Source organism: Schistocerca cancellata, chromosome 12 (assembly GCF_023864275.1).
Source record: "Schistocerca cancellata isolate TAMUIC-IGC-003103 chromosome 12, iqSchCanc2.1, whole genome shotgun sequence".
Classification (NCBI taxonomy): Eukaryota; Metazoa; Arthropoda; class Insecta; order Orthoptera; family Acrididae; genus Schistocerca; species Schistocerca cancellata.
In genome coordinates, this window is record NC_064637.1 from 48,106,745 (window position 1) to 48,131,429 (window position 24,685).

The 24,685-nt window shown below is 38.0% G+C and overlaps 1 protein-coding gene across 1 annotated transcript in view; it reads left to right on the forward strand.

Moving 5' to 3' along the window:
• Positions 1-23,678, forward strand: part of LOC126109698 (transmembrane emp24 domain-containing protein 7) — a 42,032-nt gene extending 18,354 nt beyond the window's left edge. The window contains exons 2-3 of the mRNA XM_049914751.1: positions 10,563-10,808; positions 19,574-23,678. Coding sequence (XP_049770708.1) covers positions 10,563-10,808; positions 19,574-19,813 — 486 coding nt within the window. The 3' untranslated portion in view covers positions 19,814-23,678. The remainder of the gene's footprint in view (positions 1-10,562; positions 10,809-19,573) is intronic.
• Positions 23,679-24,685: the final 1,007 nt, after the last annotated feature.

Genomic DNA, 24,685 nt, shown 5'->3' on the forward strand with positions numbered 1-24,685 from the left:
TCTTTGTCAAACAGTATGCTTCCTCCACTTTTACATCTACTTCAAATTTTTGAATTTCTTCTGTTGCATGGTTTCTCACCATATCTATTTTATCTATTTGTGTTTTTACAAATTTTGGTGCACTTTTTATGTTTATTGTAAATTTAGTTTCTTCATCTGAAGTTTTGAGGCCAGTTCTGTTTGCTGTTCATCCCAAAAGATTTATTTGAATAAATCAGTATATTAGATTTTCTGACAGTATTGCAAAATCGTCTTTAAAAGCTAGACAGTTTACCCTAATTCCATTTGTTTTCTTTCCTTGAATTATTAGTTCAGGTTTGTAATTTTTTAGCTCCAAATTCCGGATCTTTAAATATTTTCTGCAATGAAATTAAACAGTAAAAGTGTTAAACCCTCCCTGTGCCTAACATCAGTTTTTGTTTCAAATGACTAAGATACTTCTTCAATTAATGTAACTGTAGATATCGTATTTGTTACAGTATTATGAATTATGTTTGCTAATTTTATCACCAAATTCTCTAATGAATTTATTTATAGTTTCTCTGTTTACCAAATCAAACTCATTCTTTATTATAAGGTGGCTGGTTATCATTCTATGATGGATTTAATGATTTTAAGTTAAAAATCTCTTCTGTGCAGGATCTTCCATTTTGTTAACCTTCCTGATTTTCTCTTATTGTTTGTGTAAAGATTCACGATAGAATGTAACAATATAATGAGAAGGAAAGTGGAAAATGATGAGTTGCGACTTTCCTTCTCATAATATTGTCTAAAGATTCTATAGTTCTGTCTTGAAGAATTCTTGAGAATATTTTGTATGCCACTGGTAGAGTGACTCTCTTCTGCAAATTGTTGACATTTTGTTGGTCTCCCTTTCTATGTACCTATCTCTTCTGGAATGTTTGAAGTGTTCGAAAAAAATCTTAAAAAGCGGTTGTAGATCATTTATGGTTCTGGTTCTGATCATTTCGTTAATTCTACTGTCCTATGGGGTCTTCATCACTTGCCTTATTGTTTTTTTAGTGATTTGATGGATTTGTGAAGATCTTGCTCTGTTGGTGGGAAACCTTCCTCCAAATTTAGTGGTACTGCTGAGAATACCAATTTAACTGTTGGAACTGGACAGTTCAAGAGTGTACCAAAAAAGTTTTGCTAATATTTTACAGTTTTCTTTGTTATGTAATAATATTTTGCCATAACAAATACTTGGTGTTTGACACCCTGTAAGTGTATGTTTAAAAGTTTGGTAAAAATAGCTAGTATTATTTTTGGTAAAATTTTCTTGTTGTTCCATAAGCTGAGATTTTTCAAAGATTATTTTTGAAGTGTCATTTTTTTGGTGTCTGCATTCTTTAAAATGTTCTTTTTTTTTAACCTCTGCATGAGCACAAAGCTCATTGTTCTAGTACTTTTTCACACTCTTGGTTCCACCATGTCATATTCTTGGCCAGTCCTAAAGCCTTCTCCGCTGCTTTAGTAATTTGTGCCTGGAGTTTGTGCGAGTCGCCTTTGTCTGTTGTCTGAGTTTCTTTAAATTTTTCTATATTTTCTATTGTAATATTAGCTATAGTGAGGGAGTTGTACCTTATTGCTTTCTTGGTTGTATTTTTTGTTTTTGATGGGTGAAATTGTATTTAATTCTTAAAAAGATAAAGATGTGAATCAAATGCCCCTTTCTGATTACTTGAACATTCATAATTTCCATGATATTCCTTTTAGATATGGCTATGTGATTCAGTTGAAGTTCTCCTAAGTTTGGATTTGGAGATATCAGAGTTTTTGCTTTTCTTGGTAGCTTGCAAAAATGTGGCCATCAGTTTTGACTGGAACATTTTTACACGTATTGGTCATTCTTTCATCATTTCTGTTTGTTCTTAAGTTGATGGAATTCACTTGTAATGTTTGTAAATGTCTTTTCCTTCCCAACTTACACATTGAAGTCACCGAGAAGTACTTCTACTATCTCACATTTTTCTACGAAAAATGCTGTTACAAACTTTGGCAGGTTTTCCATTGTAAGTCTGCAGGCTTTCGTGGCCATTGTCACTGAAGTTAAAATCTTCTGGGTCATTAGGCCGTGTCATGAAACATGGTGCGGGCAAATAACACAGAAGATTTTAATTTCAGGTTTTCCATTATTCGTATTGCTGGTTTCCAATTGTAAATTCTGTAATACTGTGTATCACCTATGTTCTCATCTAAGAACATAGTTTCCTGCACAGCTAAAATTTTTATAGAGTTTTTCTGTAGAAATAATTCCAATTCCTTCTGTTTCCCAATTTTCAGAAGAGAATTTACATTTGAGGTTCCAAAGTAGTACCTCTCTTCATCACCACAAATGTTGGAACTCCCCAGAACCTTAGGTCCCAATGCATTACAAGATGTAATGGTGGATTTCTCATCAGAGTTACCACCTTGGAGTTAGTTGGTTTCATGTTCAACGGATCATTTGCATGTTAAATCATAATCTTTGCGCAACAAGTCATTTTACCAACACAACACAGCTTAATTTTTAAATGTGGCTGCATGCTGAACATTTATAAACTTTTTTAGTTTTCTTTAATATACAGGGTGTTCAGAAATTCCAGTTACAAATTTCTAGAACTTATTGAGAGAAGTAAGTACATAATATTTTGAACGGAAACCCTTGTCTAAAAACATACTGTTTCTGTTCTAAGACAGTCTCAGTTCAGATGGGTAACGCATCCACATCTGCTGAAGGAAAGAGAGAAGTCTCAGAATTGCTGGTCCTGGTATACAGTAGTGTAGACAGGATGACAGGTACAATGTCTATAATAACGTTGGTGGTCGCCACATCGAGCCACTGTTGTAAAGCATCGGTACTGTCCTGTACGTACATTATGCTGGGTTCTTTTTTGTTATGGAATAATGTAAACATGTAATAAGTGTTAATACAAGCAAATATGGTTAGGTGATAAATGGATGTTTCATTATGTTTACTTTAAAATTGTTACCTAATAACTGTACTGTCTCACACCTAATTCAATTCCTCAAGCAGAAGTGGATGTATTAAACATCCGAACTGAAACCATCATAAAATGGAAATGGTATATTTCCGGACATGAGTTCCTGTTCAAAATATTACGTACTCACTCTCCTCTGCATGTCCGAGAAGTTTGTAATGGAAATTTCTGAACACCTGCATACAGATGAGAGTAGTTTCTACCCATCATTTTTTGCACATTACAGTAATAAAAAATTTTCTTCAGAGTTGGCAGCAATAAACTTTTTTAGTTTGTTTCCAAATTTAACTTGGCTGTGTGCCAGACATTTAATATCACTGGGTAAATGATAAAAATTTTAGTTGGCACATTGTTCACCCCTTTTTCTGCTAAATACAACCTTAATGTGGAGTAATGAATATCTTTTCCTTCTGGTATTGTAATTATATACATCATTTTTCCTTTTGAATTGCACTGGATTATTGAAAACAAACTCCTTGATGGATAAATATATTGTGATGCAGTAATCGGAATGCCCAGCTCCTGAAACAGCTGTCTAAAAGATGGTTAGCAGTGAGCACCACATATTATTCTTACAACATGTTTCTGAGCAATGAAGACTCTCTTAGAGATGAGTTACCTAGGAACATTATTCTATGTGACATTGCATGAAAATATTGCCTTTCCCCAAAATTTCCAGTGATTCAAAATGCAAATGAGGTTAACCTAAATTGTATTAGGAGTTCAAAATGAGCTTTTTCCCAGTTTAAACTCTTGTCAATATGGACACCTAACAATTTTGAAGTTTCCATCCTATTTATTATTTCCCCACGATGTGCTATACTTATCATTGGTTTGGTACCCCCTAGATTTGCAGAACTGAATATGTTGTCTCTCTTTAAAATTGAGGTATCATTGACCAGTCAAGGATACTTTGACAACATTGTTTACCATTTATTCTGTTTCTGTATGTGTGCCTGGAGCGATAGAGTACTATTGTCATCTGCAAAAAGAACTGACTCTGCTTGTATATTGCATAGAAGATTGTTCACATGTAAGAGGAACAATATTGGGCCTAAGATTGAGTCATGGGAAACCCCATACATGATTTTTTTTCCCCAGTCAAAATTAAATCTCAGAACAATATTGGTTGGATTACTATGTACAACATTCTGCATTCTTTTGGTTAGATATGACATTATCCGTTTGTTGGCTATACCATCAGTACCTTACAACTTTATTTTATCTAGGAAAATATGGTGGTCCATCCAGTCAGTTGTGTTGGATAGGGTGCAGAAAATGCAGGTGCCATTTTATTATTTAATGATTGTGAAATTTGGTGAGTGTGAACATGTAAATGGCATTCTCAGTAGAGCAGCTCCTCTGAAACCCAAACTGTGGTTTGCTAAGAAAAGAGGGGTTTAACAAAGGTATATTTCAGTTCCACTGGAAAAATGCCTAGAGTTACTGATGCATTACGTATTTCAGATAAGTCTCTGCTTATTGTATGTGAACACATCTTTAAGTCTCTATTGGAAACACCATCAAAACCAAATGAGCTGTTATTTGTGAGAGAATGCATAAATCTCTTAATTTCAGATGGAGAAGTTGGTGATGCATATGACTGAGTTTTATGAGAGTTACTTTTTCAGCATCTGTTCACCTCAGATATTTCTGAGACCGTGTAAGCTATTCTAATTCCATTGTCACCCAAATGAACTGCTGTGTCAAGCCCATCAGCCTGACACAACAGTGTCATATAATAAAATGAACTTGTGGGTAAGACAGCAATTGATTTCATGTTCAAAGCAGATAATCTTAAGCTTCAAGTATTGTAATTTCTGGGAAACTAGTAGTTTGATTGTGAGGAGTCATCTGCATTTCAATTCATCTCTATTAAAACTATGATACTGGCAGTTGAAATTACTATATTTCTTTGTTGCTGTTGTTGTGGTCTTCAGTCCAAAGACTTGTTAGATGCAACTCTCCATGCCATTTTATCCTGTGCAAGCCTCTTCGTCTTCGAATAACTATTGCAGGCTACATCCTTCTGAATGTGCTCACTGTATTCATCTCTCCCTCTGCAATTCCCTCCAGTACTAAACTGATGATCCCTTGATGTCTCAGTATGTGCCCTATCAACCAATGACTTCTTTTGGTCAAGTTGTGCCACAAGTTTCTCGTCTCTCCATTTCTGTTCAGTACCACCTCATTAGTTACTTGATCTATCCATCTAATCTTCAGAATTCATCTGTAACACAACATTTCAAAAGCTTCTAGTCTCTTCTTATGTAAACTCTTTATTGTCCATGTTTCACATCCATACATGGCTACGCTCTAGACGTATATCTTCAGAAAAGACTTCCTGACATTTAAGTCTACAATTGATGTTAAAAAATTTTGCTTGTTTATAAATGCTTCTCTTGCCATTGCCGGTCTACATTTTACATCCTCTCCACTTTGATCATCATCAGTTAATTTGCTGCCCGTATAGCAAAACTGTGTCACCTGTTTTAATTCCTTGTTTGTTGATGTTCATCTTATGTCTTCCTTTCAAGACATTGTCAGTTTCATTAAACTGTTCTTCCAAGCCCTTTGCTGTCTCTGGCAGAATTACAATATCACCGGAAAATGGAAGTTTTTATTTCTTCTCTGTGAACTTTAATTCCTGTTTGAATTTTTTTCTGTGGTTTCCTTTACTACTTGTTCCATGTACAGATATGCTACGACCCTGTCTTGCTCCTTTCTTAACCACTGCTTCCCTTTCACATCTCTTGACTTTTATAACTGCTGTCTGGTTTCTGTACAAATTGTAAATAGCCTTCGCTCCCTGTATTTTAACCCTGCTACCTTCAGAATATCGGAGTACTCTAGTCAACATTATCAAAAGCTTTCTCGAAGTCTGGGCATGGTATAAACATAGGATTGCCTTTCCTTAACCTATTTTGTAAGTCTTAGGTCAGTAGTGCCTTGCATATGCGTACATTTCTCCGAAATCTGATCTTCCCTGAGCTTGTATCAGTTTTTCATTATTCTGTTAAGCATTTTGCGGTCATGACTTATTAAACTGATAGTTCGGTAATTTTCACATCTGTCAGCAACTGCTTTTTTTGGAATTGAATTATTATGTTCTTCTTGAAGTCTGATGGTATTTCGTTTAGTCATATATCTTGCACACCAGATGGAAGAGTTTTGTCACAGCTGGCTCTTCCAAGGCTGTCAGTAGTCTGATGGAATGTCATCTACTCCCAAGGCCTCGTTGCGACTTAGATCTTTCAGAGCTCTGTCAAATTCTTCTCGCATTATCACAACTCCCATCTCATCTTCATATATATATCCACTTCTCTTTCTAATAATATTGCCTTCAAGTTAATCTCTCTTGTATAGACCCTCTAATCCTTTCAGCTTTTTATTCTTTGCTTAGGTCTTTTTTTTCCATCTGAACTCTTGGTATTCGTACAGATGCATCTCATTTCCCCAAAGGCTCTTTAATTTTCCTGTAGGCGGTATCTATCTTTAGCCTAGGGAAATATGTTTTTAACTACTTACATTTGTCCTCTAGCCATTCTTGCTTAGCCATTTTGGACTTTCTGCCAATGTGATATTTTTAAATGTTTGTATTCCCTTCTGCCTGCTTCATTTGCTGCATTTTTATATTTTCTCCTTTCATCAGTTCAGTTCAGCATCTCTCATGTTATCAAAGGTTTTCTACCAGGCATTGCTTTTTTTCTAGTGGATCCTCTGTTGCCTTCACTATTTCATCTCTTACAGCATCTCATTCATCTTGTACTGTAGCTATGCCCCGTTCCAGTCAACTGTTGCCTAATGCTCCCTCTGAAACTTTCAACAACCTCTGATTATTTAAACTTATCCAGGGCCTACCTCCTTAATTTTCTACTTTTATCCAATTTCTTGAATTTTAATCCATAGTTCATAACCAATAAATTGTGGTCAGAGCCCACAATTGCCCCTGGAAATGTCTTACACTTCAAACTCTGGTTCCTAAATCTCTATCCTACCATTATATAATCAGTCTGAAACCTTGTGGTGTCTCCAGGTCTCTTCCCTGTACACAACCTTCTTTTATGATTCTTGAACCAAGTATTATAAATGATTAAATTGTGCTCTGTGCAAAATTCTACTAGGCGGCTTCTCCTTTCATTCCTTTCCCCCGAACTCACATCCACCTACTGTTTTTCGTTCTCTTCCTTTCCTACTATTGAATTCCAGTCCCCCATCACAATTAAGTTTTTGTCTCCTTTAAGTATCCAGATATTTTCATTTATATTATTATACATTTCTTCCATCTCATCATCTGTGGAGCTAGTTGGCATATCAACTTCTGCTATTGTGATAGACATGAGCTTCGTGTCTATTTTGGCCATGATAATGCGTTCACTATGCTGTTCATATTAGTGTGTCCGCATTCTTATTTTTTATTTATTTTTAAACCCACTCCTGTATTTCCTCTACTTGATTTTGTATTTATAACTCTGTATTCACCTGATCAGAAGACCTGTTGCTCCTGCCAGTGAACTTCACTAATTCCCACTATATTTAACTTCAACTTATCTATTTCTCTATTTGAATTCTCTAACCTACATGCCTGATTAAGGGGTCTAACATTCCACTCTCCAGTCGGTAGAATGACAGTTTTGTTTCTTCTGATGACATCCTCCTGAGAAGTCCCCACTTGCAGATCCAAATGGGACGCAGAAAACTGCAACTGGTCACTTTTCTGAAATACTTGTTTATTCCATAAACCAGTTTTTAGATCTTTCGAGGCTCATCTTCAGATGGTGTACGGTAGGTTACACAACTTTTTCATAATGTAATGTCGGGTGCTGGCTTGCGAGAGTGTGGGCAACTTTGTAATTGGTGATTTCTAGTTGGTTAAACATCACTCGCTTTACCATGGATATGAATATACAGGATGTCTCAGTAATGTTGCAGCAAACTTCTAGGGGAGAGTGGAGTACATTGTATGTATTGAGAATTGCATAGCAACCAGTGGCTGCAAACATTAGGGGGAAGTGGTAGCAGAGGTCGAAGAGCAGAAAGGAAGTGAGAGAATGGTTAATTTGAAACTTTGATTGGACATGATGAATACATATGGTGCACAGCATGAATATAGCTGTAATGTTACAACAGATAGTCTTTAAGTTTGCACTGTCAGACGCTACACGTGCTTGACGTGGACGGAGCATCATATGCCAGACACGCTCGAACACACTGGGTGTTTCTTTGACTGTAGCAGCTGCTGTTCTTGTGGCGAGATACATTTCAGACTCCACAAGAATGCGATACATGAGAGATTTCGTGGCTCCGCACAGAACGAAATCGAGGCTCGAAAAATCTGATGAGCATAGGGGTGTGGATTCGGGCATGTCAGACAGTGCGTCGTGGTGTCCTTTGAGCTTATGTTGTAATATCAGAGCTGTATTCATTTCATACACCATGTGCACTCATTATGTCCACTAACTGTCTCAAACGAACCACTCTGTTGTTTCTTTCCTGATCTTCGACCTCTGCTAGCACTTACCCCTAACATTTATCATGGGTTGATATGCAATTCTCCATCCTTACGATGTGCCCCACCTCCCCTAGAAGTTTGTCGCAACATATCTGGGACTCCCAGTATGTACCTATTATCCTGAAACATTGCCAGCATCCAGCATGTGCTGTACATCGGTAATAGATAAGCTTACTATATTTCGACATAAAATTTTTCTGGTTGTGGTACCACGTCATATTTTATAAAACTACTGCTGGAGAAAATCCAACGTTTAGGCCACAATTGCAGCAGCCTTTTTCTGGGTCTACTGGTGCATTCTGTCCCTTATATTTTATTATTACTGTTCACTGTGCATGCCGTTACGTTATAATTTTAAAAAGATAGTTCATTTCATTTGAAGGTCACGTGAGGAGGAAGTAGAGATAACTTTATTTTAATAGGTTATTACGGTGGAGGGAGAGCGTAACCTCTGTTGTCTATTGGCTCTTGTGTTATGTGCCATGATTGGTGGTCACCGGCGAATGACAAGTTGGCGCCTGTTTACCAAATGCTGGATGGTGGCCGCGCGGCTGCAGTTACTCGCCCGTAATGCTCGTGCCTTGTGTCGACACTGCGGTCTGTTGGGCTCTGATTGCTGGCAGCCAAGATGGGGCAAGCCTGAGCGCAACCTCTCCATTAAGATTCTTATTTTTGATGGCCTTGCTGATTTTGCATTTCATTATAACGGACTGCTTGGCCAACACACAGGCTTCGCCGAATTTTCTTTTCTGCAATCTTGTTGATGTTCTGCCGCTGCAGATTTGTTGTGTTGCCCCAGACGAATATGGTGCTAGTAGTTTTATACAATATGACATGGTACCATAGCCAAAAACTTTTAAGTCAACTGACGCTGGCCGCGGAACCCTAAGCAATTCCTATATTTCTTTTTGGAAAAAAGTGAAGTTGATACCAATATCTCTCTAATATCATTATGAAAATACACTGTATGTCATTTAGTGAAGACGTTTTCAATTCATTGGGGCCAAAACAGAACTGCAATATGTTAAATGATCCCAGAAATGTTTAGGGTGTATAGCTTGTATGAATCGACCTGTATTTACGTTTTATTTATTTGGAAAATACAGGGTGTTACAAAAAGGTACGGCCAAACTTTCAGGAAACATTCCTCACACACAACTAAAGAAAAGATGTTATGTGGACATGTGTCCGGACACGCTTAATTTCCATATTAGAGCTCATTTTAGTTTCTTCCACCTACGCTCGATGGAGCACGTTATCATGATTTCATACGGGATACTCTACCTGTGCTGCTAGAACATGTGTCTTTACAAGTACAACACATGTGGTTCATGCACGATGGAGCTCCTGCACATTTCAATCGAAGTGTCCGTACGCTTCTCAACAACAGATTCGGTGACCGATGGATTGGTAGAGGCGGACCAATTCCATGGCCTCCACACTCTCCTGACCTCAACCCTCTTGACTTTCATTTCTGGGGGCATTTGAAAGCTCTTGTCTACGCAACCCCGGTACCAAATGTAGACTCTCTTCGTGTTCGTATTGTGGACGGCTGTGATACAATACGCCATTCTCCATGGCTGCTACAGCGCAGCAGGGATTCCATGCGACGGAGGGTGGATGCATGTATCCTCGCTAACGGAGGACATTTTGAACATTTCCTGCAACATAGTGTTTGAAGTCAGGCTGGTACGTTCTGTTGCTGTGTGTTTCCATTCCACGATTAATGTGATTTGAAGAGAAGTAATAAAATGAGCTCTAACATGGAAAGTAAGCGTTTCCGGACACATGTCCACATAACATATTTTCTTTCTTTGTGTGTGGGGAATGTTTCCTGAAAGTTTGGGCGTACCTTTTTGTAACACCCTGTATATTTGTATAACTGCGCCGTCTAAATAGTGTAGCTTCCGGTGTTTTTCTTTTTGTTTTACTTGAAAGTGTCTCTCTCTCTCTCCATACTTTAATGTAAACAATACATTAACAGATTTATACATAGTTGAGATTGTCAACCTTTACTTATTACATATTGTCTTGGGCATTAATTGGAGTTTAATTCAATTTTGCAGGTGGTTACAGGAGGGCAGTATGATGTGGATGTTCAGCTGCAGGCACCCCGTGGGGAGATCATCTACAGACAAGTGAAAAAGCAATTTGATAGCCACACATTTATCTCGGCTGAGACAGGCATATACACAGCCTGTTTCAGCAATGAATTTTCCACGTTCTCCCACAAGCTGGTCTATATGGATTGGCAAGTGGGAGAAGAGAAGCCTCTCCCGGGGATTGGAGAGCACATAACTGTCATGACACAGGTACGTTTGGCAGTCGTATGCACGGGCCACTTAATTCTCTAGTCTGCAGAAAAATTTAACAGTTTTATCCCACAGGATGTTTTATTGAATACATTTACAGCTGCTACAACTTTTTATATTAACATTTTTATTCAATTGTTTTTCCCTCATGGTCAGGGATAATCGCTCACTATATTCGGTTGCTCGTGGCTGAGTATTAGAGTTGCCTTCCTTGAAGTATAGGCATTCTTCTGCAACAGGTGGTAGCATGTCTGTTGAACTAAGTTGCTCCAGTTGTCAATTGTCATAGTTCTATTCACACAAATGATTTTGACTTATCTTGCTGGAAGAAGTTGGGGATGTCAGCTGATGTAAAATTGTTACAGAGAATAAGGCATTATTATGTTTATTATAATGAACACTTTGCACAGGTGTGTTTATTAACCGTTTATTGATTTTACGCAGTAGGAAGTACTGCAACCAGTCACAAGATTTTTTTGGAATGGTGTTATTGTAAAATTACTAGTTTCGGGGCTGCGCTCATTGTTAGATGGTAACATTGACTTCTTTGCAAATTTTACATCTCTGTCTTCCTGAAAAGCCCTTCTTTACTTGTTAATTCAGTTCATTGATCAGTATGGATTGTAAAAGAAAATCAAACCTGTGTCATATACTATGTAAAGGAGGGCATTTCAGGAAGGTACAGTTGTAAAACTTGCAAAGAAGTCAGTGCTACCATCAAATGGTGGGCTTGAGCCCAGAACTAATAATTTTCCAATAAAAATTATTAAAAAAAAACTTGTAGTTAGTTGCAGTATCCCCTACAGTGCAATTTATGGAAACATTCAAAATGGATAAATTAATGTGTTTATTGATTTTGTGGTTGAGGTGGGACCATACATAATACATACTCCGTACGGTAAGAGAACAACTCTGACAATAAAAATGGCCTCGCTGCATGGGCTTTACACGTCCATTATGAACAATCAGATCATGTGATTTTGTTTAAGTCACCGTGGCAATGCCCTAGTGTTGTAGAGCTGGGTGACACGTGCTTATTTGCACTACACCATCTCTCATAAACCCAGTTTCCGAATGGAACGCCAAGGGGTTGTTTCACTCATATCAGGAATGTCTTCCACTTCAGACTGTAACTTCTCCAATACAGCAGCTACTGTTGGAAACTGGAAGTCTTGGATTTTCATTTCTATGACCCCCCTGCGTAAACGCGTCCGGTGCAAACTACAGCATATCCAGCCCTGTTACGGGGAGTTACAATGGAAAATGTTTTTCACATTTTTGGATTTTTATCTCATAAAATTTGCAATTTTCCGAATAAAATGATACATACGGGGTGTTCAAAAAGTCTCTGTGCAGTGCAGTAAGATTGTTAGCCATGCGTGCCGTATGATTGTTTGCCTGCCTGGGTTACTTCCCTTCAAGTGGATTCTCCCAACATTCCACTGTTTCGGTTATCTCAGCCAGCATCAGTAGTATCGTTGGTGTGTGTCATTGTGTGTTGACATGAATGTTTAAGTTTAGTTCCTTTGTTTCGTTTTTGTCACTGTCAAAATGCTAACCATTGAAGAACATGTGTTTTTAGTCAAACGTGTGTTCAAAGCTGGCGGTAAATACACAGTTTCAGTTCTTCAAACATTTAATTCATTTTTGCCGGAGACAACACATCCACATCGCGATACTGTGCAAGATTTGATTAACAAATTTCGAAGTACGGGTTTAGTGACAGATGCACCGAGAAGTGGTCATCCTAGCGTTTTGTCTGAGGATAAACTGCTCAATATTTCCGATAAAATGTCCACAAGTCCGAACAAGTCAGTAATAAAACTCTCCTGGGAAATCGATGTTAGTGTCGGAACAGCCCACACAGCTGTAAGGAAAAAAATTAGAACTTTTCCCATACAAAGTGACAGTTGTGCAAGAGTGAAAAATACTGATAATGGCAAGAGACTGCATTATTGTTAATGGTTCAAAAATTTTGTTCAACAAAATGGAAGGGATATTCTTAACTGATGAGGTGTGGTTTCATTTATCCGGGTACATGAACTCGCAAACTTCTTGTATGTGGAGTATTGCAAATCCATTGTGTATTCATGAGGAACCATTTCATTCCGTGAAAATAGGAGTTTGGATTGCAATTTCTAGACGGATTGTGGGTCCCATATTTTTCAGTGAAACAATAAATGCACAATGATACTGCAGTGATATTCTGTACCTATTCATAGGAAAACTTGTGTTAAGTGAAATACTGAACGGTTCTTTTCAAGAAGATGGTGCAACCGCACATTCAGGTCGCGTTTCAGTGTCACTGCTTGCTGATGGTTTTGATGATCACATAATTTCACAGGGACTTTGATCCTCTACGATCGCCTGAACTAACACCGCCTGACTTTTTCTTCTGAGGTGCAGCAAAAGCAACTGTCTATAAAAACTGTCCAAAAGCCATCGATGAATTGAAACTGCAATATCCACTTTCACTGCTTCTGTTACAGAAGAAATGTTACAGCTTGTGTTTGGAGACATGATTAGGCGAATTGGATTGTGTATTCAACAACAGGGGGACGCTTTCAACATTTAATGTGAAAATTTGAAAGTAAAAATGACTATTCAATAAATTAATAACTTGTATTTCACCGAGTTTTATTTCAGTATGCTCACTTCTGCCATACGGCCTGCGTGGCTAACAATCATACGGCACTGCGGAGAGACTTTTTCAACACCCCGTATATCACTTATAAACTTCCATGGGAAGTACACTCCTGGAAATTGAAATAAGAACACCGTGAATTCATTGTCCCAGGAAGGGGAAACTTTATTGACACATTCCTGGGGTCAGATACATCACATGATCACACTGACAGAACCACAGGCACATAGACACAGGCAACAGAGCATGCACAATGTCGGCACTAGTACAGTGTATATCCACCTTTTGCAGCAATGCAGGCTGCTATTCTCCCATGGAGACGATCGTAGAGATGCTGGATGTAGTCCTGTGGAACGGCTTGCCATGCCATTTCCACCTGGCGCCTCAGTTGGACCAGCGTTCGTGCTGGACGTGCAGACCGCGTGAGACGACGCTTCATCCAGTCCCAAACATGCTCAGTGGGGGACAGATCCGGAGATCTTGCTGGCCAGGGTAGTTGACTTAAACCTTCTAGAGCACGTTGGGTGGCACGGGATACATGTGGACGTGCATTGTCCTGTTGGAACAGCAAGTTTCCTTGCCGGTCTAGGAATGGTAGAACAATGGGTTCGATGACGGTTTGGATGTACCGTGCACTATTCAGTGTCCCCTCGACGATCACCAGTGGTGTACGGCCAGTGTAGGAGATCGCTCCCCACACCATGATGCCGGGTGTTGGCCCTGTGTGCCTCGGTCGTATGCAGTCCTGATTGAGGCGCTCGCCTGCACGGCGCCAAACACGCATACGACCATCATTGGCACCAAGGCAGAAGCGACTCTCATCGCTGAAGACGACACGTCTCCATTCGTCCCTCCATTCACGCCTGTCGCGACACCACTGGAGGCGGGCTGCACGATGTTGGGGCATGAGCAGAAGACGGCCTAACAGTGTGCGGGACCGTAGCCCAGCTTCATGGAGACGGTTGCGAATGGTCCTCGCCGATACCCCAGGAGCAACAGTGTCCCTAATTTGCTGGGAAGTGGCGGTGCGGTCCCCTACGGCACTGCGTAGGATCCTACGGTCTTGGCGTGCATCCGTGCGTCGCTGCGGTCCGGTCCCAGGTCGACGGGCACGTGCACCTTCCGCTGACCACTGACGACAACATCGATGTACTGTGGAGACCTCACGCCCCACATGTTGAGCAATTCGGCGGTACGTCCACCCGGCCTCCCGCATGCCCACTATACGCCCTCGCTCAAAGTCCGTCAACTGCACATATGGTTCACGTCCACGCTGTCGCGGCATGCTACCAGTGTTAAAGACTGCGATGGAGCTCCGTATGCCACGGCAAACTGGCTGACACTGACGGCGGTGGTGCACAAATGCTGCGCAGCTAGCGCCATTCGACGGCCAACACCGCGGTTCCTGGTGTGTCCGCTGTGCCGTGCGTGTGATCATTGCTTGTACAGCCCTCTCGCAGTGTCCGGAGCAAGTATGGTGGGTCTGACACACCGGTGTCAATGTGTTCTTTTTTCCATTTCCAGGAGTGTATTTTATTTTATTTTTTAAAGATAATCTACACCAGTTGAAAATGTCAAAATTTTTACTTGCAGTACATCTCGATCTAATAAAATTGGTAATTTTGTATATAGAAGGCTGTAGATTGCTGTGTTAAAGGTTAAATTACGTGTTTGTATTGGTAGCATTGTCAAAAATTGTATTGTATCGTTTCATAGTATAAACACGCATTGTATGTTGAAGTGCTAACATTTTTCCAAGGAAAAGTGAGGAATAGATTGATAAATCTCTCAAAAAGTGAAGTATGACACCAAAACAAAGTGTTTTTAAGAAACGTCGGCTTCATAGTAATAGATTTTCGAATAAAGAGAAACATTGTATTCAGAATGTGGCGTGTGAAGTTACAGACAATGAAATACAGGCAGGCTCGTCAGTACCTAGAGAAACACTCATTAGTGCTTTGAAGATTAAAATAAAACATTGTGACACACAGTTTCCTCAAAATGAAAGTGGTGTAAATGGTAGGTTAGCGTATATTCTGAGAGATTTACACATCCTGACAAGGGTGTTAGGTGAATGTGTGTGTGATAAAATATGTGGAGGGCCAGTTGGTTTACATGAAGACAGTGAGGAATCAGATGCACTAGCCAGGAAACTTATCATTAATTGTGCCAGTTGTAAATATACTCATTCATTTTGGAATTCTGGTAAGTGTAAAGATAGTTATTTTGAAGTAAATGTTGGGTGGTTTTATGGATTAAGAGCTATTGGCGAAGGACACACTGCAGCAGAAACAATGTGTGCCATGATGAATATGCCATGCTCATCTTGTAAGATCGACAAGTATGCAGGATTTATTGGAGCTGCTGTGAAATATGTTGCATGTGAGTCAATGAAGGGTGCTGTAAATGAAGCTGTTAAAATAAATTACGATATGATTGACATACCAGTAGCTTTTGATGGCACTTGGCAGAAGCTCAGCTACAGTTCTAAGAATTCGGTTGTTATGGTGACCAGTTTGAATACTGGAAAGGTAATAGGTTTCCAGATTTTAACCAAACATTTTAATAAGTGTAAATCAGAAAGGGGAGTGTGTTACACTGACTTCTTAGGTGATAAAGACTCAAAAGCATATAACAGTGTAGTAGCCACTCAGCCTTACTGTGAGAAGATTATCATAAAACTGGAATGTGTTGGTCATGTCCAGAAGAGGATGGGCACCATATCGAGGAAGTTGAAACAAAGTTTGAGAGACAAGAAACTTTCTGATGTTAAAACCATAAGAGGTAGGGTGACAGACAAAACGATTGATGAACTAGAGCCGTATTATGGGATGGCCATTAGAAATAATACTGAGGATTTGTTGAAAATGAAGCAGGCAGTATGGGCCACCTTCTTCCACAGACTGTCAGCTGATGAAAAACCAGTACACCACCTTTGCTCTCCTGGACCTGATTCATGGTGCAATTACTGCAATGCCCAGTACTCAAACCGTTCATACAGCTACAAACATTCCATCCCAGCAGAAGTCATGGATATCATAAAACCCATTTACAGAGACCTGACAAATCCTGAATTACTCAAGAAGTGTCTGCATGGTCAGACTCAAAATCCCAATGAGTCATTCATATGGACTCACTTACCAAAAAATGTTTTTGTTGGAATGAAGACACTAAAGTGAGGGGTCAGTGATGCTGTTATTGCTTTTAATGATGGCAACATTGGTAGGGTGAAAGTGCTACAGCATATGGGAATTAATTCTGGAGCAAACTGCCTAAGAGAACTTGAACTGATGGGCAAGGTTTGCATTGGTAAAGCGGAATGTGCAGGACAGTTGGCCACTAAGGAATCTAGAAAGAAGAAAAGAAGAAAGAAACTTGGAAGAAGATCAAGAGGATGACATGCAATATGGTGCAGGGTGCTTCTGAATAACTAAGAATAAAAAATTAAGCATATATTGAATCACAGGCTTGTGAAACTTTAGTGGCCGTTGCTGAAAATTTGCATTTTCTGTTGCATTTTTCTCTAAATCTGAGAAACCACTTCAAGTAGTGTGTTCAAATTTTCAGGGAATAATAACATACATATCCTGAGTCTACTGAACTAAAAGAACAACATAATGGCATGTATAATTAAAATTATTTAGGATAACATACAAAAGAAGTACACAAAATTTTAACTGTGTAATTAAAAAACGGTATTTGTGAAAGCAGTGGCTGAAATGCAATTATTGTTGTTCAATAGACTCAGAACATACAGTTTAATGACCTGTAAAAGTTTCATGTCAATGACTACAATGGTTCCTGAAATACAGGGAAGCCAAGTCACTAAATTTAACATTGTAGGGGATAGGGCGTCACAAGTAATCTTGAATAGGAGAGGACCCAATGGATATGAAAATTACAATTTGTAACATTATCGTCAGCTGTAATTTCATTATCAATTTATTGGCAACTGTTTCTGATGAAACACTTAATCATCAGGCCCTCTAAATATATAGTGACTGAATTTTCCTAAAAGATGTCAGTCAGAAAGTCCCACGCAGAAATACAAAGTATCTGTAGTAAGCAACCATGGCCATACTGTGTGTGGTTGGTTACTATGGGAGCTGATATAGACACCAGTTACTTTCACGTGGGACTTTCTGGTTGATATCTCTCAGGAAAATTCAGCCATTATATATTTCGAAGGCCTGATGATGACAAAGAGTATCATTGGAACTGTTCGCTAATAAATCAATAATGAAATTACAGCTGACGGTACTGTTGAAAATTACAACAGTGCAAGCTTCTGTCGTCTGCCAGTACTTCTTTTTGGTGACACAAAACATGAAGTTTCTCTGTGTTCCCTCAAAATTCAATTGACTGCACTTTCACTAATACCAATACATTCAGAAGTTTCTTTACTGGATGTGATATGGAACTGATTACAACCTGTTCTTTTTTGCCCTCAAAGCAAGCATGTGGACTGAAAGCCACTGATTACTGTGGACGTGTGACAGCTCTGTAAATGATGCATGGTTTCACACAAGACAACTAATTATTTCAAGAAGACTAACAGCAGTACAAAACGATGATGGGCTGCATAATTGTTTCCTATCTGATGGGAAGCCACAAAGTAAACACAGCAACAATGAATAATCAAGTGGAAATACTGCTTCAGACATCTGGCAACATGGCATAAGTGAGCTTGTGGCACACATTAGATGCAGAAGCAAATAAATGTGATAGCAGCACTTGATGCACGTTAATGTGCATAAAAGCATAAGAGCTGTCAAAGGCAACAGAGCTTGCATTTACACTTTTCGCCTTGTTGATACGTATGTCATTAGGCAAACTGCGGTAATCTGTACTCACCGTTATCAGGACAAAATGACTAATTGGAAAGCAACAAACATTCACCTCTAAGCAGAGAATGAATCTATCTTTAAAATGTGCAAAGGAAATCTTTCTCTTAATTATGGTCTGACTTATATAACTCCTCAAAGTTGAGATGACACTTGCAAAAAAATGCTTGAAATAACACAGTTACTCTTAAATATTACAGCGTATGTAGCCCTCTTTTTAGATAAAATACAATATTTGTACACGATTCTGGCAAGGTACAACACATGCGTTTGTCATGCATTGTAAAGAGAGTATGGGCTCAAAGCCAGAGATACATCATTGTGAAATGGCAGTCGTGAATGTACACTAAATAGCCAGAATGGAATACTGATAAATCAAGGTAGTAGTAGACTTCTGTGAGCCAAGAAAAAAGAAAATAAACCCTAACGAAGAAAATAGATGGAGAGAAGACAGAACAACAGACCAGAAAATACTTTGAAATGTCTCTGTTGTGGAGATTCTTTGTTCCGATAAAGATAAAAAAATCAGTTGTCAGTTGCAAAAGCAAACCTTTATTTGGTTCACTTTACTGGTTTCAACAGTTTAAACTGTCATCTTCAGAAGTGAAATAATCTCAAATTTTCAGTCAGCCGACATCAAAATAAGAATTGGGCAGTGGAATCTTTTGCTACAGAGTCAATAAAACAGAGAGACATTGCTAAAAATATGTGTTATGTGTGATGAGTGGCAAACAATTATCAGACTGCATCGTATATACTATGTATTACAAAGGTCAATCACTGGATTGCTAAGTCTGGTGGTTGACTTTTGTCATACACACTGTGTACAATGTGGAATCTGGTAGTTAATTGTTTGCTATTCATTGCATGTAATGTACATTTTTAGCGATGTCACTGTTTAATTGATCCTGTAGCAAAGGACACCGCTGGTCAGTTCTTATTTCAACGTTGGCTTACTAATGATTTGAGCCTATTTCACTTCTGTGAACCGAATAAAGGTTTTTCGAGTTCAGCTGATGGATTCTGTAGCTGCAGAACTACAGCCATGGACAAAATCACAATACTTTGCTCATTTAACAACTGATGCTGGTACTTTACATTAACAAAAATTTAAACTCTCTCAAATGTACCTAAATGGCATTCTTTAGGGATGTAGGACACATACCAAGAAGCTACTCTCAGCGTCCTTCTTTGTCAGAATTTTTAATATAAGTATTTCCTTCAGGTAGTGTGCTTACTCGTGTAATAATGAGCTGTTTCTTGGTTTTTGTTTCTAGATGGAGTCTTCCTCTGCAGAAATTCACAAAGCACTGAACAAAATTATAGACTACCAAACTCACCACCGCTTGCGAGAAGCTCAAGGCCGCAAGCGAGCAGAGGATCTGAATGAACGCGTCATGTGGTGGTCAATTCTGGAAACAGTTGCCATACTGATTGTTACCATTGGCCAAGTGTTTATCCTGAAGAACTTCTTCACGGAGAAGAAACCATCTCAGATGTTGCTTAACCACAAGTAATGGCCATACAGGACAATTGTGGCATCTGTTGAGCGACTGGAAAAGTGTCTTTTATTTGCTTGAGCTGGGCGTGTGAAAGGGAATAATGTGCCTGCCATTTCGTAATGTTGGGTCTGGATTGGCACGGAGACTAAATCAAAATCAATCAATCTGTTGTTAGCATTTTGTTGCTACTGAGTCCTGTGTGATTGGTAGTTTGATTTAAAAAGAATGGGAAACTGCAGAGAAATATGTTAACTTACCAAAATTGTAGTGTATACATGTACAAAATACATGTTTTGTTTTGTTTTGAGGGATGTACTCATTTCATGAAGTGGACTTGTGCTTTACATCTCTATGTGTGAATGCTTGGCAAAACATGCAAGCAGTAACATATTCTATTTCTCCTTCATTTTTTGTTCTGTATGTGTGGCTGATGAAATTTGGTGATTAAAGTATGCAGCATCTTGAGTTATATTTCTTTCTCACATTCAATGGGAAGTGAGTAGTAAGTCCAAGTTCCAGTTGAATGTTTCTTTTTATTTCTGTAACTTATTTAAAAATTTGTGGGTATGTAGTTTTAGGTGCATGTCCATGTAACAGCACATACCGTAATTAAGATCTGTACTATTTTCATAGTACTGTAGGTTACCAACTTCCTATAATCATTGTAGCTGTTTAAATCATCTTCCATGATCAGTTCACAGCACAGGAAAGTAGGATTGTACAGGACTGGGAATATCAATATAGTTAAACTGCAGTCAGAATTTTGTTGTGAACTAAAATTTAAAGAGCAAAAGAACACTCAAGTTTCATGCATCATATTTTTATGCACAGCCTCAGAAATTCAGTTTTCCTGGGTTAGTCCATCAGTAAAAAACTTAGATGATAATGATATAGTCACTTAAAATTTTAGAATATGGTTTTACAATCTTGGAGGATCTTGTTTAAAATAAGTTGGAAATTTTTTAAAACTAGCCAATAGAGCCTGTGATTTGGCATTATTAATGTTAAAAAAAGTGATTTGCTGTTGCAAAACTCAAAGAAACCTTTTTATGTGAAGTGATACTGAGCCTATGTACTTGTAAAATTTTATGTAGACAGTTAGTGAAGGGTTATTGTTGTGTTACGGGTGCAGAACTTGAGTGGGATTGGTCCAGCAACTTACAGTTGAAGAAGATAGCTCTTATATGCGAAATTATATTTTGCACAATGCATTAAATTTTGTATAAGATATACAAGGTATCTCATTTCTCTCTTGCAGACAAGATCTTTATTCTTCTTAATATCAGTTAATGACAATTTCGTAGCTGGATTGTACCATTTGCATTTTATGCAGTTAACATTTTAGCAGCATGTATTTTGAGAACAGACTAGTGATAGTACCAGTGAATATTTTTAACTTTTCTCCTTTTGGCTCATCCACAATTCTAACATTTCAAATTTAAAATTGACAAAGATTGTGCAGCACAGCCGCATGATCATTTCACCACATGTTTTTTTGTTTTTGGCCCCATGCACAATTTTGAGGAAGAGTTCCATGAATGAGCTGCCACAGTGTTATTTCACATAGTATTTTCACCAATCAGTTAATCAGAAAAAATGTGACATTGAGTGAAATTCTGCCAACACAATGACATGACTTCACTTAAAACATTAATTTTTGTAACAAGATTTGCATTCAGTGTCAGCTTGGCATGTTTTTGTTTGGAATGTACCAAGGTAGCGCAGTTTAATATCAGATTAATAGAAAGGAACACGTCATAGTTCATTTTCTCATATCCCTCCACTTGTCTTCTCTGTTTGATGCCAGTGTTACAGATGGTGTGTTTGTGCAATATTTTATGGTTGTGTGCAGAATTAAGTTGCTTATGTAGTTCATGGTAGCAGCAGTATGCGTAAGCTTTCAATGTTTATGGAGGAGAGGAACTCTTGTGATTGTGGCCTACAAACAATAATTGGCATAAAGAAAGAACTGGGAGGGTATCAGCTGGAATTGGGCATTGAGATGATTAATGATACTCGTAAATGCACTGTAATTTGGAATTCCAAAAAAAAGAGAGGGAAAGCGGGTCTGTGCCTCAAAAAAATAATTTTACACAAACACTTTCAACATAATTAAAATTCTAAGCTGGTATAGCTTATACAGATAGAGCTTGATATTTCTTAATGATAACACGTAGCTAATGAATAGCAAGAGGATGGTATCAGTATCTTGTCATGTGGAATTTGTTTCATCTTCAGAGTTACAGGGCACATGAATTATTCCTATAGGTTTTCTCCATCGTTCTCAGTTTTCAGAAGGCTCAATAATGCTAGCAATGTATGTAGCCTTCCGCGACATGTAAACAAACTGTTATCCACACATTCCTGGTCTTTACATGGATTTATGTTCTTAACGCATAGAGCCCAACATAGCAAAAGATTACATTTTGGTTAACTATTTGCAAACACTTTGTAGTGATGGCACGTAAAAATGCAGAACTGTCTTTATAAATGGCTCTCTCACTTTTTTGACGTAGTAATTGGTGTAGCAGATTGAACTCCAGTTTGACCATTTCTCCTTGCTTTCATTTCGTTACTCTAGTAACAAGCCAGAAAGGTTATATAATGAGGACAGTTGTGACCAAAGTGAAAAAAAGAAAAAAAACCTTAACAGATATCTGTGTATGTGGCACGGGCCCTCTTACTCAATATTTTGCAAAATCTCAATATCAATAACTGAATTGTTAAAATTCATCATGTTTTGTATATTTTTTGTGTTGTTGATGTGTAATGAATTTGTCCAATGACATAAGTTGCATGTCTGATCAGTATTTAATGATTGTGTACCAGAAATTAGACTATTTTGAGTAGTATTTGACAGTATTGTGTGTGTGTGTGTGTGTGTGTGTGTGTGTGTGTGTGTGTGTGTGTGTGTGTGTGTGTAAATTGCTATGGTTTTGACATCAATTGTTTTTTTCCATATATTTTCTTCTATGTTTTGTATCTTCGAGACTGGGGTAATATTGTTTATAGGGCTGGACAGTGTGAAAGGTACACGCAAATTTTGAACAAGTCACATTAGTTAGCCATGGGTATGTAAATAACATCTGATCACAAGTTCTTTTATGAAATATGACATAATAGTCAGTTTGGTTAGTTTTTTCTCATCAGAAATACTGCAGAGTCTGTTCTTTTTCATAGGTTCAGTTACTATAATTTTGTAGCATTTTGTCCTGCAGTACCTGAATATGTTGCTGTTTCAGTTATTTTGGACTGCTGTAGAGGAGTAGGAATGTACATGTGTGTGAGGAGATTCTTTTATTGTTATGTATGACTTCATGCTGTAAGGCATAGAATAAAGCTTACTTCTAGGCAGATCTGTTTATTTTAAAAGTCTTGTTTTGTTATGTATGCATTAGCTTTTGGTACTAGTTACCACTTTTCACAAACACAAATGTTTCATAAACATCTACAGTTACAAATACAAAAGCACAAATTCACTATGAACTGTCATGTAAATAAACAGTCAAGTCGTCAGATTTATCCAACCTAGTTGTAGAAAATGACAGATTTTTCTTTACATTACTTTGTTCATTTAAAAATTCCCTTTCCCATTTACCTTCCATTTTGTGTTGTAAACAGGTCAATTATATCACCAACTTGTAGCATAGTTCTGGGATACTGCACTTCTGCAAATTTAAATTTCATTTTTGAATTTTATAAGGTTCTTTCTGTTGCTTTTGTAAGCTGTGAAGAGTAACCTGTGTCATATGTATGTAAGTGTTACTGCCAAGATGTGTATGTTGCTGATGAACTTACATTGTAAATGCCTTTTGTTGTGTGAAGAGAGCTTGTGCTGTTTGAAGTAACTGAAATAAAAGGATGCAGACATGTCTTCAAACTTTTGTATTACTTGTCCTAACACTATTATTTATCCGGAATCTCATGTAACATGAACACTTAATTACTTTCAGAACGGAAAAAATTCTTGCCAGTTGTCTGATACAGATCACATTCAGTGATACAGTGCAAGATTTCTGTTTCCTTCTTTATCACCCATTTTTATGGATGAGTGCTTTTGAAAGTCTTGTAAGTTTTGGCATTCATTTGCTTTTTGCCAGTCTTGGACAAAATTGTCAGTGGACTGATAGGTATTTTCAGCATCATGTTAACATAACAAATTGTACAGAAATATATCTAAAAACAAAGTTGATGTGACTTACCAAATGAAAGTGCTGGCAGGTCGACAGACACACAAACGAACACAAACATACACACAAAATTCAAGCTTTCGCAACAAACTGTTGCCTCATCAGGAATTTGCGAAAGCTTGAATTTTGTGTGTATGTTTGTGTTTGTTTGTGTGTCTGTCGACCTGCCAGCACTTTCATTTGGTAAGTCACATCATCTTTGTTTTTAGATATATTTTTCCTACATGGAATGTTTCCCTCTATTATAACCATATCATTAAATTGTACAGAATGTTGACATGCTTGTCTGGGCTGAAGGAAATGTTTTGATAATGTTGTTGTGTCTTTTAAATGTTTTTACAGTGTCAACAAGGTGTGGAACAAATTATCAGTTCTCTGTATTTTATTTTTGTTGAGGATGAAACAAAATATTTTGTGGTAAACCTCCTTTAATAAACAGAAGAAACAGAAAAATACTGCATTTACTGATAACCCTGCAGTTCTTGACACACATTACACCACTGTTACCTCATTGAATACCACCCTCATGTTGCATATTTGTTCTCTTAGTTTAATAATGGATATAATTATTCCTAGATCAGTTACATTTCCCAGTAGTACAGGTTGACACTTTCATTTCAATTGTAACATAATACAGTTTTTCTTCTTGTGCATTTACACTTATAAAAGACAAATTAAGACAGTTATCTGTCAGTCA